This window comes from Lates calcarifer, linkage group LG13 (genome assembly GCF_001640805.2).
Source record: "Lates calcarifer isolate ASB-BC8 linkage group LG13, TLL_Latcal_v3, whole genome shotgun sequence".
Taxonomy (NCBI): domain Eukaryota; kingdom Metazoa; phylum Chordata; class Actinopteri; family Centropomidae; genus Lates; species Lates calcarifer.
The window spans coordinates 4,202,018-4,217,648 of NC_066845.1; the positions used below are offsets into that span (position 1 = coordinate 4,202,018).

The following is a 15,631-nucleotide window of genomic DNA, read 5'->3' on the forward strand; positions in this document are numbered from 1 at the left end:
TTTTATGCCTTCAGGACTCGTGAGGTTGTGTTACCTCGCTTTAAACTGGAGCAGAACTATGACTTGATTGCAAATTTGAAGGAGATGGGCCTCACTGACTTGTTCCAGGAGAGTGGAGATTTCACTGGAATGACTTCTGAAAAGGTTGCCATGAACTGGGTGAGTAAGACTAAATCAATGATTTTACAAAGAAATAACCAAACTGACAAGTCACACATCAAAACAACATAAAAGTCTGTGAGTCATTCAGTCACCTGAACACTTTATCAACTGCAATCAATAATCCCTGCTGAGTATTTCAAAATGATCTCCCCCTGCAGCTGAAGCACCAGGGAACCATCACTGTGAATGAAGAGGGGACAGAAGCTGCTGCTCTGACCCAGGTGGGCTTCATGCCCCTCTCCTCTCAGATTCGCTTCACTGTGGATCACCCCTTCCTCTTCCTGATCTACGAGCACCGCACAGATTGCCTTGTGTTCATGGGCCGGGTGGTCAACCCCTCACAAACCTAAACTCAAGCTAACAGCTTAACTATTCCATCTTTGGTTAGAACTTCCAACTAAGTTTTAATGAATAAGAAATATTACTGATTTTAATAACTCAGGAGTTGTTTTTAAGAGTCAATTATTTCCATTGGTACAATATATAAAATGTAACAAGTAGTCCTTATGTGTATTACTCACTTACTGAACGTTTGAACTTCTCCTTCATATTGCTCAAAGTGCTGAGTTTTTCTGAATGACTCAATGAACACTTGTTATCTGCCTGTTAATGTTTTATCTTTTGCCGTGAGGCTAGTGGAGGAGTGTGCTCAGAAAATGACATTACGTAACTGTCATTATCCTGATGCCTTACTGTAATATTTGCAGAAATACCATGGGTGAATAACACAAGAAAGGAAATAATAAAATCATACATAACACTACTGTCCAGTAGAGAAGAATTTCTGTGAATAAAACTTAAACATTATTTTTTTTACAAAGGGAGTGCTTTAATGAAGAAATATTGAAGGAATAATGATACCTTATTATTTATTACTGCGTTATTACTCAAACCTACTTTAAAACTATTACTATCTCAATACAATGACAAAAATACTACTAATTAGCACTCCATTTTTGTAGGACTATGAATACAATTCAATGTATACTGTTTATATTGTACTATAATATTTATAAGTTGGCTTGAAATTAATATTTTAGAAAAAAGGAAATGTGAAAAATGTAAAATGTAAAAAAACAATATCTGCAGTGAAGCGGTGACAGTGATATTTGTACTCCAGCAGACAGGGTAAATATTTGTTCATAGAGTTAAAAGCTAACTAACAGCTTGGATTCATCTGTAACAACTCAAATACTCATGTAGATCATTTAACTGTGATCTATGTGGGTATTTTAACATGAATTCTTGCAGCAAATGAATGGGACTTGTCTCTAAAGGGGCAACAGTTTGCACACACATTACATACAGTACTCACCACAGCAATCACAGGGATAAGAACTCCAAGATTTCCAGCACTACTCGATGCCTATGGGAGATAAAGTGCCATTACCAATTTATCAACATGGCTGTTATCAGATTCCTGTTGTGTTCCCTTGCTTGTGCATGAAAGTACATACCTTCAGTGCTGGTCCCTTGTCTGAGGCCCTCTCACTGGCTCTCTTTCCTTCCAGGCCCAGTTGGACAAACAGTTCTAAAAGATTTACCATCAGTTCGTCCACCAGCTGCTCCCCCTGCAGGTTGGCCGCGATGTTGGCCAGAGCATTTATCACTGCCAGAGAGCAGTGCCTTAGAGGAGAAAGATAGCATACATGGGGGGAACAGTTAAAACATTTATACTGCATGTAGACATAAATATACACAGGTCCAACCCAGGGGAATGTGCAAGTATTACAACCTACTAATGCTGACCACTTGGTAGAGGTGAGCAAAGAGCAACCATTATTAACATTTTCCTAGTTACATTTCCTCCTTTTAAGCCATAGCAATCCTCTGGTGAGACTGTTAAGTCTGTGAACGGGGTAGCAGAGGCTGACCTGTAGCCGTGATCTCTGTAGTCTTTGGTAGCTGAGTAGACCACTGAACTGGCCTTCACACTGATCTGCTGGAACAGGTTCCAAACCTCCTGATAGATGTATTGCTACAGGACAAACAGACAGGAAGTTAACAGGGAGTAAGACTGTGCAGGCACCAATAGGTTAAACAATCTTCTACTTGCATACTACATTTTTTCTCAAAAACAAAAATCTCCTTATTAGGGATAACATGAGCAAATATGCTGGATCTGTATCAAGGCTTAGCGAGGCATTTTGTGAGTGACTTGTATCTGCTATATAAGGTCAGATCCATTTCTAGTCCTTTGTTAATTGTAGCCTAATGCACTCTGGGTACACTGGCTGTCAAAAACAGGTCATTATGTTGTAATGGTGTGTCAACTGGAACACTGGAACCTATTCTTAATGCACAGTGTACTGAGCAAGTAAACAGCAGCCATCAGGTTTGCAATAATTACAGCATGTCAGTCCCTCTGGGTTAAGAAAAGGGGTTGCTTTGCTTCTATTTAAGCAACAGTAATAACAGTAATAATTCCTCTTTTTTACACTTGATCTCCTGTAGTCATTTGCTTCCCTCATCTCTTTCCAACTATCAATACATAACAGAATAGAGACAAGATGCTTTAAATCTGTGCCATCATAGTGACTTGTACTTACATTTCCTGTGATAACCATGCAGCCAAGCTGGTCAATGATGAGTACATCCAGCTGTGATGGAGGCTGGCAGAACTTCTGTTGAAGGATTTGTAGGATGTGTTCCATGACTTTAGGAGTGTCTCTCAGAGCCACTGCAATGTGGCCCAGAGCTCGAATTGTGTGATCTGGGATTAGATGGGCATCCCTGGCAGGAAGACAAGTTTTATTTTTAGAGTGGCTGCTCATCAGTTTCAAGGATGTGGAAATATTCTGGGTGACTACAAAACACAAAGTTGCCTTTTTTTTCCAACTAGAAATGTTGCTCACTTGTCATTCTCTTGTGAAATGTAGAGACGGTTGGACAGACTGGCCAGGAAAGCCTCCACTATCACATGGTCCATGGTCAGACCAGCTTTCAGACATCTAAGAGAGAGGAAATATACAAAGATAAAATTGAATGTTTAATTAAGTATACATGTAAAAAAAAAAAACTCTAATCAAAGTTGTGCCAGGTGTTTGTGTCTGACCTGCAGATGTTGTCAATGGAAATGTCTCTGAGCTGCTCATACATGGAAGGCTGGTCTTTCCTGTTTGACAGGAGGTTGAATGTGGACTGAGAATGCTCATTGGTCACATTTATCCTAATTTCTCCTGTGCCTTTAGAAAAAGAGAGACAACAGCACAGAGAGAGAAATATCAGTACAAACAGAATTCAAAACAAGCACTTTAAAATCTGTTGCAATTCAAAAAACTCTACAAAATATGCTGAAAACACCTGAGTGTAGTGTAATCACAAGATTATGTTATCTTTTCTAATTTAACAGTTTCGCAGCTGATTTATGAGAAGGCAGTACACTGTGGAGGACGGCACAGGAAAAAAAAAAAAATCAGTAACCTGAATTGCATTTCCAATTGTTTGTATCTGCAGCTGCCCGTCAATGAACACTCTGTCAAGATCAATAATAGATGAGAGCTGTATGTGACAATGACACTATTATTGATGTATATTTGTCACAGCCACAAATATAGACAGCACTCTTATCCTGTTTACTGGCTCTGACCATCTATGCTGTACTTGGATTAAGAAGGTTCCTGTGGACGTATTGTAAATTAATTCAAATTTTCGGGAAATTGTATTGTTTTTATTTAAGTGGGAGAATATCAGTTTTGAATGGTTTAAATATTACATTGGATTTGAGGTAATCAGTATATCTGCACCTGTGCTGTACTGGCTGTGGTACTTGTAGAGTTTTACGAGAACTGGGGAAGGAACCACCAGAAAATCCCTGAGAGAGGTCGTAGCAGAGTGAGCAACTACTGGAAACCTCTCACACAGACGGCCCAGGCCCTAAGACAGAGGAGAAGACAATTAGAAAAGATTAAAATGAATACCCAATGAATAATAGAAAGTACTGGCAGCACAGGTCTTTGTCAGCTTCAAAACTCAGACATCTAACATACTCTCATCCCAAGATCTAGTATCTTGTGTAATGTTTCACTTCTGTTTGATCTCAGTTTTCTTTCTGTCTTTTGGTATTATACCTGTAGGCAACAGATGAGCAGGGGCATATGAGCAATGATGACTTTACTAGAGGTTTTTGACTGCAGCTTCTCGGACAGTTTTGTGCACAAATTCTCTGCGCCTGAAAAAAAAGACACCAGGAAGAATAGGTGAGACAACCAGTGCAAATAAACACATCCCTCTGATTATGACATCTGAAAACACCGCTCTGCTCGTTCTTCGCTATTGATCACCTTGCTCATCTTTGACGGCCCACACCATGAGGTCCACACACGCAGCGTTGGCTTGGCAACGAAGCTTGAGGGGGCTCTGTTCCCCCGGCAACCCCCCGGTGTCATGAAGTACCCGCTGCAGCTCTGACTGACTGCTGCTAAACTGCTCCAGCACAAAGTCGTGAACCTCCCGTACAAAGGCCGGCTGCAATGCTGTAACACATGACGGGAGCATGAAAACTTGACAAAGTACAAAACACAGCAATAGCAATCTAACGCTTTAATACATAATAACTAAGCAATTTATGATGCTTTACCTTTCATGTTGTATAGTGTGTCCCGCAGCATTTTGAACACACATACATAGAGAGGGTCACTGAAGGTTTTGTAATAGAGGTTGATTCCAGGATTAGACTTAACAACAAACAAGAGAGACAATGACAGAGAAGATTATTTAACTGATAATGGCATAAATTGAGCTTTGACATTACCATTTAAAAAAATGTAGTTACCTCTATAACTTCTGTCATAGTGGCATCCAGAGTTTTCAAAAAGGAGTCGGAAACAAAATTCTTCACCTGTAAAAAGACAATAAGCACAACCGCTGGTAAAGATGCAAAATACCATACATAGGATGGGAGACAACAGAAGCAGTATCTACTGTTGCTGTACCATGCCAAGGAGCTGCCGGAGCAAATCAACAGAGACTTCCACCTCGTTTTCTCCGGCCCCCATGAAGAGAGGAGACACTGAAAAACTGGAGCTGACTGTGGAGAAGTAGTAGTCAGGATCCACTGCACTGCTGTCTGGGAGGTAGGCACCTGAAATGAAATGAAAGGAACCAGATGACATTTGAAAAAAAACATGTGACAAGTTGGACAACATGGGACTGGTTCCTTCAGGGTGCTATGGGTAGCATATAAATGACATGAAATAAGAATGATGGCTTGTTGCTGTGCTATACCTCAGTCTACTGCGATTACTATCAATGGTGAAAGCAATATCTGTCTCTATAATGGACGTCTTCCTCTGTGACTGTTGATCAACAGTGAAGAATGGTGACTCAAGTATATTCTGACACCAAAAACAGATGACACCAGTTAATGTTTCTGGGAGCTGAAATTTGTTTTGGCGTCAGAGTCAACTGAAGATGAACTGGAAATATCTCAATCAGATGTCACATAAATTAATCAGCAGCAGGAAAATTGATCGAAGGTCTATCGCTAAAAACACTATTGGCATCAGACAGACGACAGCAGTTATCTCAAGCATGATAAGACTACTGTACAGTAATTACAAGGTATAACAGTTTATCTGACCATCTGGGTTGAGAAGTGACTGACCAATGAAAGGGTTAGACAAGAGTTCCATTACACAGAGTGGGCTATACAGTGTGCTATACACAAATTTAGTCAAAGCAGTCTTTGTTTCTGTGAGTTTTACCTTCAAAGTAATGTGGGCCAGGAGTTGTAGGAGAGCAGGGTGAGTGCCCTCCTGGGTCGGTGCACACCTATGAGACAGCACATTACAGAACATCTTTAACCACTAACCGAACAAAACAAAAGTCATCGAAAATTACTCCCTCCCTCTTTGACATTTTAGCAAGATAAAATCACAAAGCATGTGAAAATATCATCACCCTGCAGTCACCTCAAATTGTCCTGAACACACCAAACACATCTTGGATCCAACCTGCTCTATCACAACATACACATACCTGTACAGAGGAATCCAGGTTGGTCCCAGTGCGTCTGCGCAGAGTGTCACTTTGGCACACTGTGAGCAGTGAGGAGGGCAGGATGGAACGAAAGTCATTGAAGGATCTGCGTCGCACTCCCTCTGTTTCCTCTGTGACGCAGCGAGCCTGTGGTGAATCTTTGGGGAACAGCTTGGACAGCAGGGCTTCATCTGTGTTGCTGTAGCGGCCAAATGCCCGAGTCATGCCGAGCAGGCTGGGGACAATATATCTGCACAGGTAGACTAGAGATAACAGAGCATATATGAGGCTTTTTCATTCTGGAAGACTGATGTTATGTTTTTTTTGTTGCCTGCTTGCATATACCTTTGTCATGATTATCAGGTGTTTGGCACATGTCCTGCAATGCCTGCATGACCTCCATTATAGTGTTCAAGATCTGAAGGGGAAACACCAGGAATAATAACTTAACTTAACTCACACGCACCCTAACCTAAGAATCACATACTATCACCACTTTTTAAGCTGACCTCTTGTCGGGAGTCTGGGTCCCTCTCAGCCACATCTGCCAAAAGAGTCACTAGACAGAAGCTGAAGTTTTCGGCAACCGGGAGGAATTCTGAAGAGCAGAAAATGCCGAAAAACACAAAAACGTAGCATTACATGTCACATAAGAAAATGAAAAGGCAAGCAAACAGTAAACACTAAACTACAGAGGATTAACTACTGGAAACTATTGTTTGATGGCAATCTACAGATGGATCAATACCATCAAACCAAAACAAATAGGAATTACTACTAATACTACTATTATAGAACACTGTTGCAGCAAGTAAATAGAGGCTATTGTTAAAAAAAAAAAAAAAAAAAAACATAAGAGGATTGTTCTCACCCTTTCCTTTCTTTCCCAAGCTCTCTTCGATCCATTGGACCCGTGGTAGCCCTCTCAATAGGCTCAGCAAGTAGGAAACAAGTATGTCTTTGTGCTGCTGAGTAAAGGCAAATCATTACACACCACAAACAACAGCAGTTGCTGGCAAAGAGCAGCACTTTTGTTTGCCTAACAAGCACTGATAAATCAAAAAATGAGAGGTATTGTTTGTTATTGTAACACAGAGTCAAATGTGGCTCAGAGAAAGTATATAAAACATAACTTTAGCACTGAAAAGTAAAACTATCATCTCAACATAACCAAATGGCAGGAAAGCTTTCCACCGTGTCTCAGTATGATGAGGTTAGAGGCTTACACAGCCAGCTGCATGCCTAATCGCCATCTTAATCAGATTATGGGAATGTAGAGAATAAGCTTATCATGGTGATATATGTGGAGAGCTGTGAGAGGCTGGCAACAGAAGCAGACTAAAAGTACTAATACAATAATGTTAATAATTTATAAGTATCAGCCTACTGCATCCCTGTAAACTGTGTAATGTTTGGATCTTCAGTCCACCATACTATCCATTGACTACAAGGGCAGCCTAAAGATCTAATGGTTTAAATTAGTGATGATAAAAAGCATCCACTATGATAACAGTTCCACTTTTTACTGACCACCACCCACCTGTAAGCCAGATTCCACCAAAAACACAGCCAGTGCAATGACGGCATCTCTGCGACGCACATCTAGAGTGAACACACCGCGGACTTCCAGTGGACACATACATTGTAGCTTCTGGACCTGAAAGACACACAAGGAGATCATCTCTAGAAAAGGATAAAAAATATTTTAGAAACGGACAAAAACAGACAATAGAAATCAGATAGTCAAGGCTGCAGCTGTCTGAATTTGGTTACATCCATAGAAAAGAAAAGGAAATATGTATATACATGTCTAACTTTAACCTTCTGTTTCTGTTCCTGCCTTCTACCTTACTATCTTTCCCTCCTGTGAATTAATAAAGTTGACTGTATGCTATCATGGTGCCCACTATAATAATGGGATGAAGATACAGGTATTTATGATATGATATAGTGCATGAGATGACAGTCACCTCACTATAGCTCAAAACTGGTCTTTCCTACAAAAACCTGTGTAAGACTGGACATTACATAACCTATACTGGGTGCTCCATAAAACAGTACTACTAAATGAGAGTGTCTTGATGACGGCCTTTATATGTTCCTGTGTACTCCACCCAATTTAATTATATTGCGTTGTACAGCACTGCTCTTTTTCCAAACTCACTGATCTTCCTATACTGGCAAAAAATGTTTCATTTACACGTGATAATCCTTGCAACAGGTTAGTAACTGTCTGTCATGCCGAACAGAGCACGTTGTGAACCTCTCATCTCCCTCGCTCTTTACTTTGTAAACCTGTTTGACTGCAGTGCTGATCGAGCCTGACCACTCTGCCTGTCTGATGCAGTAACAGGCACCACACAAGCAGCGACGCCACTTTCTCCTGCACTGCTCTCTTCTTCTGTAACTGGGAAAACACTGACGAGAAGACCCAGCTCCAGTGATTCATAACCACAGACACACACACACCTGTCAAATGTTAAGTCGGCTGTCATGATAGTGATCAAAATAAGCCACCTGCTTGTGCGGAAGCGGAGCTACACCCTGAACAAACGTTAACTGTTGCTTGACGTTAGCTAATTAACACAAATCGTGCCTTTTGGAGCTCACTCGTTTTTCTACTTCCTCACCTTTTCGACTGGTGCGGGGCGGTGGGCAGCTAAAGAGCGGGCCAGCGACAGGACTGTGTTGAAATAAAACCCCCTCGTACCACCTCCCATTACAGACATGTTTACCCCGACATCAAACGAGCGAGATTCTGCGAGCGGAGAGGAAACAGCCGAGCAGCTGGCGGTGGCACAGCCGCAGTACGGCAAATCAGCAGGGACAATCTTAACGAGGGCTGACGATTACGCTAGTGGGTCTTTATTTGACCACACAAATACTGTTTTAAAAGTCACAGGTAAAAAAAAAAGTCGCTGCGGTCTAGTGTGAAGTTTTTTCAGTGTTGAGTTTCCCCGTGTAAATAATATAAGAAAAGGAATATTACCTTAAAAAAAATCCTGCAGCAAAATTATTCTGGATGATATACTGTGATAAGGGGCCAACAGCCACTTTATTGTAAATAATACAATGACAATGACATTACATAAAAAAATACATATAATAAATTCCAGATATTTATTCCAGTTTAAATGGGATATGTGTACTGCCAATAAGATGCTACAAATAGAAAGGAGATCAAGTCTTCTTTTATAGAATAAAGCACGAATATTACTTACATTTATTGGATTTGATCAACAGGAGTTACAGTTGGATCCAGTGGTAAAAGGATGAAAGTCTACTGTGCAGACAGGATTGCGTCAAAAAAATACAGCAAATTCATCTGGAGGTACTGGAGTGTTATAATTGTTAAAACATCAGAATAAAACACGAGTGAACCACCTGAAAGTGTCATATCTAATTACTTCTCATTTGAGAAGCGCCGTATGCGTTTCTGTTGCGCAGGAGTAGCCTGTGGGATAACACGCGGCTACGTCACCGAACGTGATCGGAAGTCGCTCAGTCAGCTGAGTAACAACAACGTCCACATCTCCGACGGTCAAAGGTTTGTCTTTTATGTTGATCATACCCTCATTTTCTACAGTTTCATCTTAGATACAGTCTATTTTACGAGAAGAAAACGCCAAAGCTGGCACAGGGCCGTCTTGTCTTGCCTTATGGGTGTGCTTATTTGGCTAGCTTTTAGTCCTCGTTAATTAGCTAGCAAGCCGACACCTCTTTACCAGCTTTAACGACTAAAACGCAATTCTGTAATCTAGCTATTGTACAGCTAATGATTACCGTCCGAAAATATACTTGTTTTAGCAAATGACTAGTGTGAAACATTGTGACAGGTTGTCTCCGTTGCTCTGAGCTCGTTTTACTTGAGCTAGCCGAAGCCCTAGCGTTAACTAATCGCTCTTAAAGTTTTGAATACCATCTGTCAAATCAAGTAAGCAGTTGTGGAAGAAGTATTCAAATCCTTTACTTTGCTAAGAAGGAACAATACAACAAACTCAAAATTCTGCTCGTGTAAAAGTACAGTATTATCAGCAACATGGGGCTGTTACGGTGGCTATTGTCGAAAGTAAAAGTTCTCATTTTACAGAAGTGATAAATTACGTGGTTTCTCAATGTCCCAAAAGATGATCTTTTAATTTCTATCTTACGTGGCGCTGCACCTAACGATTATTTTCATTAATTTCAAAAATTGTCAAAACCCCCGATGTCCAGGTGTTTACAGATACAAAACTCTCTGTTGAGCATGAAAGGGGAATAGTAGCTCAACAAAGAGGAAGATCATGAGATGCAGCTGAAAGCATTGGATACAGCTAGTAGAGCTTGAGTTAAAATTATTTTGTCAAAACATTGTATGTCACCTCCACAGATGGCCTACCCAAAATCCCACAACCCGTTTGCAGATGATGATGATGAGGAAGACTTTAAACCGAAAAGTAGGGGCTTCGATGACCCTGATGACAGTGGGATGAGTGAAGCAGAGAGGAGGCAGCGATACCTCCAGCAGGAAGTGATGCGTACAGCTCAGTCTGCTGTGGACAGCAGTCACCGCTCCCTTGGCCTCATCTATGAATCAGAGAAGATGGGTGTGGAAACTGCAGAGGTATGTCAAGTAAATCAGCTTTTCCCTGGCACACAAGGAATCAAATTGTATCTGAGAGGTTGACAAAAAATTCTTGTAGGTTCTAACACTTTGCCCCCTCTCTGTCTTTGTCTCTGTAGGAGCTGGTGCGACAGGGTGAGGTTCTGAAAAGGACAGACAAGATGTTGGACAACATGGATCAGGACCTGAAGACCAGCCAGCGGCACATTACCTCTATAAGAAGTGTGTGGGGCGGTCTTGTTAATTACTTCAAGGGCAAGCCAGAGACAAAGCCACCACCTGAGCAGCCTAAGGCCTACCAGGCTAGTGACAAGTAAGGTTCAGTCTGTAAATATGAATCAGAACCATGTCAGGTAAAACTGGTTTGTGTCAAATTTAGTCATCAGTTACTGCTACATTCTTATCATCTGCATTTTAATTGCTATTATTAATTGTGTATTTTTGCCAGCTCCAGCTACTTGTCATTGACTGTCCTTCACTAAATAGGTTAACAGTGCTTATCTGACTATCTCATGTTCAGATTACAGAATGCCTTGGCCAGCAGCAAAGAACATGAAGATAAATACCAAGCCAGCCACCCCAACCTAAGAAAACTGGACACAGGAGGTAAGACTTTGCACAAGAACCTCTGCATGCCATAACCATAACACAAACTGGCTACCACCATTTTTTATTTCTGTGTTGCAGGATTTGGAGCTTCTGCATCAATAGATGACAGCTCCTCCAGACAGAATGGATATGCTCAGAATAGACACCTTAGAGAGGCTCACCAGACCCTTGACAAAAATTTAGGTAAAAATTTCTGTTTGTGCTTTCATTTCTGTTCAATTATAAAGCAGCAGTGAAGTACCACTAAATCCACAGTTTAACTAGCATCAGATGTCTTTTTGTGTATTACCTAGATGAGATGTCTGATGGCTTGAGAAGACTAAAGAACCTTGGACTTGGCCTCCAGTCTGAGATTGAGGAGCAGGACGACTCCATCCATTCTCTGCTCAACAAAGTGGACAAGATGGATGTCAAGATCCACAACACAAACCAACAGATCAAAAACCTCAAATAAAACAAACACTTGGACTCACATTACAGAGATAAAGAGAAGTCAGTGTCCTCTCACTTTGTGTCCATCCTGGCCTTTGTCGAAAAACACTTTTGATTTTGTCTTTTCTTTGTCTTTTCTTTTTTCACGTATTGGAAAATGTAATTCTAGCAGATGCACAAGTGAACTCATTTTTATCCACATCATTTTCCTCTCAAGTGAATTTCCCATTTCTGTGTCAGATTTGTCCATAAATCTAACTCTGCCTGGCTCTTCCCGCCACAAATGTTTATACTGACATGTTGTATTGAATTTTGTCCTGCCCACACTTGCACACGCCTTATGGAGCTATCCCACCTTAAAATGTGATTAAGTTACATTTGTGTGCTTTGACGGGAAAAGTTTATTCCATGATTAGATGTAAGGGACTGTCTCTGTCCATCTGTTTGTTTTCTCCATCAAGCTCCACTGCACTCCTGTCTGAATGTAGTCAGCTGAATTTGCATTGGTCAGGTGATTAGAGTATCAGTTTGATCAGTTTTTCTCGGCCACCAAAGACCTACAATTGGCTGCTAGTTTGCTCGTCATGCAGGCAAAACAGAAGAATGGTTTGAAAAATGAGGAAGAGCATTTGAATTAATTAGTAAGTCAGTAAACAGAAAGTAGACTGTTTTGTGTGTATGATTGATAACCTGGACTTGCCTCCATATTTGTACAAAAACACTTCACAAGTCTCACTCAAATCACCTTTGCCTTACATGTAACTATGTATGTACAGAAGACCCGCTTTTGTTTCTGTGCCATGATTCTGCCTCCACTGATACATCTCATTATAATGCTTCAGTTTTTAAAGTTCTTCAGTATGAATTTGATATTTTTTGTTTGGAGTATGTTCATGTTCTTCAGTGCTTTCCATAGCTTTATACAGATTGTTTACGTTGATATATGTCATATTCAATGCTGCAGAATCTGATGGAATGATTAATGTACAGCATAAATAATGTGAAGAAGTTAGCTGTGAATATTGAAAAAGCTAGAAACAGAAGGAATATCCCCAGTACTATAATCTCAAATCTTCCTAACAATACAGAGTAATAGCTGGTGAACCACATGTGCGTTTTTCAGAAATTACATCATCAATAATTAATTAACTTTAATAAAAGTAAACAAGGATTCATGGTCACTGTGTTTCAATTTTACCATGCATAAATTGTATTCAAATCAAAACGTCATACCCAATAAAAACATTGTAAGGGGAGTCTCAGGTGTTTAAATAATAAAAGTTGTCTGTTAAGAGAAGCGCAGGAAGTCAAAAGTACCACAAGGTGACGCCACAGCTCTGGGATAGAATTTGTGTGAACTTCTGTAGCAATATACCACTGCTGATCGTTCATTACTTCAGATATATTGATGGAGGACCACATTAGTTTAGCTCTGTGTTGAAGTCAAAGGCTAGAAATGCATTAACTTGATGATGTTTAGAATCATGTACAATGTACATTTTATATTCCAAGCACACTTGTCAGAGTTGAAAGTAGCCACCTATATACATCAAAACTGTTCTTTCTTCTCATAGTAAAATGTCAAAACAGAAAGTGTAAATGAAATCTTATTTTTTTTAAAGATGATGTCTCACTGTAATTGAAATCCTGTCTCATCATGATGCTGAAAACAAGGCATTAATGATAAGTTGCTTTCAATATGATCATCTTAGGATGTGTGAGTGTTTACTATGCTGGCTCTGTTGTGTACCAGCTGTGTTGCTGTGTGTACCTCAGGTCCTCATGTTGAAGCGCTCATTCATTATCATTCCTCTCTGTTGGACCAGCTGCTCCTACATAGGCAAAGGGCCTTCATTAGGATGACTTGCTAATTACAGTACACACATCCCCAAAACACTGGGGCGATGCAGAGGGGAAACGGGGGCACCAGCTACCCAGGGTCCCAAGCTGAGTGAGGTCCCTGCATGTCTGGACTGAAGGGGGTTTTTGTAACACCTCAAGCATGTATTTGGAAATACTGTATGTTTTTTACATTTACATTTATGTGTTTCATTTTTATATATAACAAGGCTCAGTTGAGTGCTTCAGAAGCGACACAACAACAAAAAAAAATAGAGTGATGAAACATGCAGGACCACAAACTTTTAAAAGGTTTTTCCTGTGGTTACTTAAACATAATTGTCTTTCTTGGGGAGAATTTAAATGAGAGACTGCTGGTTATGGCGTGTTCCAATTTCCAAGGAAAGATGAAACACTTTGTGAAACTATTAAAGTACTTGGAGCTGCAGGGCAGAAAAGTCTTGAGTTTGTTGAGTGATATCCCTTGTTTCTCAGAGTTTGACTTCTTTGTTTCTGTAACTTCAGTGTACTCACCACAGTGGTATCAAATGTGAGAACAATGAGATTATGTAAGATGGTCAGACTGGGGCTACAGATAAATATGCTGAAGAAGGGACCTCAGGTCGAGGTGGCAGCGCACAGCCGCACCAACACCACCAATAAACGGAAGTCACCTCTGGGTTCTTTCCCTTCACGCCATCCATGGGGGCCGTGAGGGCTTTGAACAGCTGTCTTGTCAAAAGCAAACAGTGGCCGTGCTGTGACAAAGGCCGCCGGTGCTGGAATGCCCCCCTTTTCAGCGGGCGTAATCCCAGAACACACTGCTGTCGGAGCCCATCAGGCACTGGGCCAGAGATTGGCCTTCCTGCCCTTTGGAAAGCGGGTTAGCAGCAGAGGCAGGGCAGCCAGGGGGGTAAAGCCTGCTTCAGAGGGGATGGACTGTCAGGCTGACAGCACTCTATTGCCACTGTTTTAGTAAGAGAAAATAAAGGGTTGTGCTGACGGAGGGGAGTTTGGTAGGGAGCTGCGGAGAGGGAGGAGGGCAGAGAAGAGGGGAGGATGGCTGGAGAGATTAATGGAGGAGGTGAAGTTCAAGTGCCTCTGAGATGAAACACGAGGGTAGAGTCTCTCTCAAAGACTCATTTGGGAAGTGCTGATTTGTTAGATCTTGGTCATCTCACTTTTCACAAAGTCATTTCTTATCAGTGACATGACTAGTGTACCGTTAAGTACAAGGTGGTCAAGTCTTTGGCATTTTTCTGTTTTCATTTTCCATTTTCAGACAAAAATGCATTGTATTCATGAGGATGAGTGGCCTTTAAAAACAGGTGGCATGTGTAGTATTTACAACTGCAAATGCACCCTTCCTCTGCTGAGCTGCTTTACCCTCCTGGTTACACCCCTGCTGGTGTTGATGGGCTTTGCTGTACAGCAAAAAAAAGGCATTATTTGTGTGACGTGTAGAAAACTGCCAGCAAGAACAAGATATAACTTAATAGATACAGAGAGTTATAACCTTTCAGGGTCAGAGTCGAGGTTTAGATGTCCCTTACTCCATGTTGAGCTCACTAGACCATATATCACATGGTGGAGCAGGCATGCTGGGTTTCAAATTGGGCATTTTGATGTTCACTGTCCACAGAATCAAAACAAAAAGATGTACTTACATATGATGCAAGCTGTGACGTGATCTCAGGTGTCTTCATTAGTCTGTCCACACATCATATCTGGTGGTTACATCACAGAAACAAACCCCAAATTTCAGGAGAATGTAGCTCAGAAACATGATTATACACATTAGCTGTCAGTGTGCTTGTCGTCATCCCATTTACACCACAGGTAAGAATGTCAAGAATGTGACACGGATACCTTGATGGGCACAAGTTACATGATGTTCTCCTTTCAGCTGTGAGCTGCTGCATGTAAACACTGTTCAAGCTGAGGGATATAATTAGCTGCACTTGTGGTAGTAATTGCAGAGGGGAGAAGTCAGAAGTCTGTTATGGC

General features: G+C 41.0%; 2 protein-coding genes and 1 pseudogene across 2 annotated transcripts in view; 2 read left to right on the forward strand and 1 right to left on the reverse strand.

Moving 5' to 3' along the window:
- serpind1 (serpin peptidase inhibitor, clade D (heparin cofactor), member 1) overlaps positions 1-925 on the forward strand; it is a 2,844-nt gene extending 1,919 nt beyond the window's left edge. Inside the window, 2 exon segments of the mRNA XM_018673530.2 lie at positions 15-159; positions 321-925. Of these exon segments, the coding sequence (XP_018529046.1) occupies positions 15-159; positions 321-512 (337 nt within the window). The 3' untranslated portion in view covers positions 513-925.
- The window catches only part of LOC108881505 (phosphatidylinositol 4-kinase alpha-like), a 24,516-nt pseudogene extending 15,560 nt beyond the window's left edge, over positions 1-8,956 (reverse strand).
- A 667-nt stretch (positions 8,957-9,623) lies between these two features.
- snap29 (synaptosome associated protein 29) lies at positions 9,624-12,956 on the forward strand. Its single transcript, XM_018673544.2, has 6 exons — positions 9,624-9,688; positions 10,511-10,744; positions 10,864-11,057; positions 11,265-11,350; positions 11,432-11,536; positions 11,647-12,956. The coding sequence occupies exons 2-6, from the start codon at positions 10,511-10,513 to the stop codon at positions 11,805-11,807; spliced, it is 780 nt and encodes a 259-aa protein (XP_018529060.1). The 5' UTR covers positions 9,624-9,688; the 3' UTR covers positions 11,808-12,956.
- Positions 12,957-15,631: the final 2,675 nt, after the last annotated feature.